At 45.4% G+C, this 4768-nt stretch overlaps 1 protein-coding gene across 1 annotated transcript in view; it reads right to left on the reverse strand.

Annotated features, from left to right (window-relative positions):
* Positions 1 to 4768, reverse strand: part of Sparcl1 (SPARC like 1) — a 30968-nt gene that overhangs the window by 5865 nt on the left and 20335 nt on the right. Inside the window, exons 5-8 of the mRNA XM_005359586.3 lie at positions 4264 to 4333; positions 3471 to 3589; positions 2373 to 2493; positions 1016 to 1152 (exon numbers count right to left, since the gene is read on the reverse strand). Coding sequence (XP_005359643.1) covers positions 1016 to 1152; positions 2373 to 2493; positions 3471 to 3589; positions 4264 to 4333 — 447 coding nt within the window. The remainder of the gene's footprint in view (positions 1 to 1015; positions 1153 to 2372; positions 2494 to 3470; positions 3590 to 4263; positions 4334 to 4768) is intronic.

Consider the following 4768-nt stretch of genomic DNA (forward strand, 5'->3'; position numbering starts at 1 on the left):
CAGACCCTGGAATAACTGGACCTGCTGGATGGGTACAATAAACGTTCAGTTTATTGCCAGACAGTTCACACACATGAACTTACTTTTGTATAGTAATCTGTCTCCTTGCCTTGAATCTATAATACTTTTAGGTGGAAGTTTGATGTGTCCATCATGGTATCTCTAGAATATGGGTCAATTTTGGCACCTGGGATACATTTACTAACTACCTGATGAAAGCATCTTCTCTTGAAACTTCTGAAATTAATGTTCTGCACTTTTAAACCTTAACGTGTTGCTGCTTTTATGAGCAATCAATTTCCCTTATAGCAGAATCTGTGCCTGGTCTATGAGGGTGAAAATATTAGATTTAAACACTTTGAGCCTGCTTTATCACAGACAGAATGTCTCCCAAAGGCCCATGAGTTAGAGGCTTGATCCCCAGCCCATGACACTCATGGGAAGTGGTGGAAACATTCAGAAGTAGGGCCTAGTTGGAAGTTTCCTGGTCATATAGGAGCATGCCCTCAAAGGAAATGTGGGGAGCCCAGCACCTCTTTTTTTTTGCTTTGTTCCTTGGCCCACCATGAAGTGAATACTCCCTGATACAATTTACTACCTCAACCCAGGCCCAAAGCAACACAGTCAACATCGGTCACAGCTAGAACTTCTAAAACTTGTGAACCAAGAGAACTTTCTTCTTTAAGTTGTGTTGTCTGAGGTATTTGTTACAAGCATGGAAAGCTGATCACATAAATGCTGCATTAGTTAACTTTGCTTGATCATAGCTCTCTGTAGATGCAGCCCAAGGATCACTTTCCAGGCTACTGTCCCGTGAGTAAAAGGTGGGTGGTTTGGCTGTATTATGGAAGTTGTGGCACGATGGTGACCACTGCAGAATGTTGATGCATGCAGGCTAACCAGATGCAGAAGGATGGGGGGAGACTCTGCTGCTGTGCAAGCCAGTGTGATCTCACCACACCTCGCCTCTCGGGTCCGGCAGATAGACGCAGAGCTAGCAGAGCATGGAACTTACTTTGCTTCTCTGCTTTTCATTTAGATAACCATCATGTTTGGGATTCGGTTCGTAGAGCTGCATCAGGATATTTTTGAGCCAGTCTCTCATCCGCAGGGGAAACTGAGCCACTTCAAAGTCCGTACAAGCAGGAATAGCTGGGAGGAGCAGAGAACATGATATGACCATACTTCAAAAAACAAGTCTTTGTCATAGGAAGCTCAACATCTCCTTCCTCCTTATGGTGGGCTTTACCCCCGGAAGCATGGTAGAATCTCCTAGTACGTCTTCACAACATACCCATAAAATGGCAAAAGTTCTTGGATATTTTTTGGGATTCTTCTGCCTCGCTCTCGCAAGTGCCAAGATGATGCACTCACACTACTATGACTAGCAGAGGACAATTCTACGGAAAGAAAGTCTTGATGATCTTGCGGTGGGTTCTGGGAGTTGGGATGTCTTAAGAGATGCCAGAATAATTCTGACACGCAGTAAAGAGCTGAGAACTAGCGCTAAATCCAGGGACCAGGAATTTGGAATTGGAGGGCAAGTGGGTTGCTGATTAGCTATAGAGGAAAAGGCTGAGCGGAGCTCCCTCTGCAGCAGCAAACCACAAGACAAATCTGCACTTGGAGAACCCCATGCTAGTCTCTAGGTGGTCCCACATCAGACACCAACTGCCAAAAGGGCTCAGCTCATCACTGTCTCCCTGAGTCTCAACACTGTGGCTACCGCTTCAGCACAAAGCTTCTGAGTGTGGGGACAAACGAAGAGAGCACAGTGACGTAGCAGCCTTCACGGGCTTCTGCCCAGAATGCACATGGGTGACTTTTGTCCACTTCAGTGGACAGAACAAGTCAAACAATAATACCACACACACACACACACACACACACACACACGTATAGTGTGAGTGGGGTCTGTACAAGTGTGGAACTACTTATCTTCAAGGGAGCCCAACACAACTGAAAAAATTCTGGGGCAGGAAGATGGCGTTACACCTTCTGGAAGAATCTACTGCAATACAATTCTTGGCAAAGACTTAAGTGAAATTGGGAGGAAGGTAAGTGTAATTCATAAAACCCCTGTCTTTCATGTCTATATTACAATGGTGCCTCTGAACTCAGTGGGGAGACCTGTAATTGTTTAGGTTTCTTAAAAAACAAAAAGCAAAGTAAAACTATGGTTCCAGCACAGCCCCATGGAGTCAGAGTCTCCTGTGGATAAGGTCTGGGCATTCCTGAGCTGGCTTTGTTTCAGTCTGACTTCATAACTATATAAACCTTTTTGTTTGTATAATATATAAAATTCAGAGAGGCACAAACATCACCCTAAGCCCACCCAGAAATGATGCTCCGAGCAGTGGTCAGTGTCTTACATTTGCAGGCTCCAAAGTAGTCCAGCTGTAGTTGGTGCCCCTTCTTGGTCCCTTCCAGCTGGCACTTGGTAGCAAACAGATGGCAGGAGCTGGCATAGGTCTGGTTGTCAGTGCCACAAACCTAGGCGAGGGAAACACGGAGAAGTGAGGAGCGCAGTACTCGCCGGAGAACACATTCCCGGAACTCACGGAGTGTCTCTCTGGTAGTTGTGTTGTGCCAGTAATGTGTTCAGACAGAGTCTACTAAAACACCAATTTTTGACCTGGCGGTGGTGGTACATGCCTTTAATCCCAGCACTCGGGAGGCAGAGGCAGGTGGATCTCTGTGAGTTCGAGGCCAGCCTGGTCTACAGAGTGAGTTCCAGGACAGGCACCAAAGCTACACAGAAAAACCCTGTCTTGATAAAACAAAAAACTCGACCCAACCCAAAACAAAACAAACAAACAAACAAAAAAACCAGTTTTCTGATTTGGCACCAAGGTAAACCCATGATGATAATTTAACTCCATATAGATCTCCATAGACTGTAATTTTGACTGTCCCCAGGACAGAATGAATTTGAAAGTTTGCCTGCTCACTATCTTTTAAATTTTAAATATTTTATGTGCTATGGGTGTAGTGTTCATACTACAGTCTGTGTTTCTGTGTGTGCACCCATTATGGGTGCACGTGTGTGGGAGGCTTGGGCTGATGTCAGGGGTCTTTGCTGATCTCTCCCCATCTTATTGCTGAGCTAGTATGTCTCAGTTGAACCCAGAGATCATCTGTACCACTAGTCTTGCTAGTCAGCTTGCTCCAGCAATCCCCACCTCGGCCTTCTGAGAATCCTGGAGTTACAAGGACACTGCCACTTCCACCTAGCATTCATGTGGGTGCTGGATCTGAACTCCCATCCTTAGGCCTGCACAGAAACCTGCTGGGTTATCTCTTCAGCCCTGCTATTAATCTTTTTCACGACATAATCAAAATACTTTGATTTCTCTGGTATCTGTTCCCACTCAATATTACTTCACATATTAGATAAACTGTGCGCCTACTTAAAAATAGATTAAATTACAAACTATTTCTATCTTGAGGAATTTGTGCAGAATACTTACTTGGTCGAGGATTTTTGCAGGGGGGCAGGTCTCTGGGTCTTGGCAAACACAGTGGGGTTCCCCTTGCTGATCTGCTTCGCAAGTGTGTCCCCTTTTACACTGGAAGTTCACGCAGGAATCTAACAGGAAAGAGTGGAAAGGAAGTGTAAACACAGAGAAGTTGTATATTAAACACAAAGTCATCCAGATGCATAGCTTCTCTTTCACTCAATAGAGAGAAAACCCAGATCCTGAGAACGCGAAGGCAGGAGGAAGACACTGGAAAGCACATGAACAGATGCTAATGTGTGGACGGACTCTGCCCTCAGATGTGTGCACGGGGCTTCGGATGTCTCCTTGCGGCAGGCTGTATCGGAGCTGGAAGAGGACAATGGCTCTCCTTGGCCCTGCCTAAGACAGTCAGAATCTGAAATGCATGAAAAACAATGTGCAAAGAGGCCAGAAGTTAAGCCAGGAGAATTTAACTTTGTTGAAATTAAAGATGTTTGTGGTTGGAGCAGGATAGATTTAAGAGCAAGCGACAGAATCAGTCTTTCTCAGAACTGAAAGTGATGTTGGGGCTGCGTGAGGATAAAGATAGCTTTGTGTAAAAGCGCAACAGAACTTTTAGTTTGTAAGCCCATTAACCCATAGTTTATCAAACACATTCAAGAAATACCAGCACTTAATAGAATATTTCCTTGGGGGAGATTGGGGACATGGATTTCTGGATCAGATTGGAAAAGGATGCTAACCCAAATGACAGGCTCCATCCCTCCCTGGACCTGTTGCAGCTTGCGAAGCATCCACTCACCAGCATTGTGCCCCCTCGAGTTGCCCTCATCTGAAGGTTCAACATTTGGCGAGCTCTCTGCTTTCTTGGCCTTTCAAAACAAAACAGAATTTTAGTGTAATCAAGAGATCAGTGATTTGCCTCTGTCTTACTATGCATACAGTCACTGAGCTGTGCACACAGTCACTGAGCTGTGCATACAGTCATCACTGAGCTGTGCACACAGTCATTGAGCTGTGCATACAGTCATTACTGCACTGTGCATACAGTCACTGAGCTGTGCACACAGTCACAGAGCTGTGTACACAGTCACTGAGCTGTGCATGTAGTCACAGGGCTATGCATATAGTCACTGAGCTGTGCATACAGTCATCACTGAGCTGTGCACACAGTCACTGAGCTGTGCATACAGTCACTGAGATATGTGTACTGTCATCACTGAGCTGTGCATACAGTCACTGAGCTGTGCATACAGTCACTGACATATGTGTACTGTCGTCACTTAGCTGTGCATACAGTCATCACT

The sequence above is a fragment of the Microtus ochrogaster genome, linkage group LG1 (genome assembly GCF_000317375.1).
Source record: "Microtus ochrogaster isolate Prairie Vole_2 linkage group LG1, MicOch1.0, whole genome shotgun sequence".
Lineage (NCBI taxonomy): Eukaryota > Metazoa > Chordata > Mammalia > Rodentia > Cricetidae > Microtus > Microtus ochrogaster.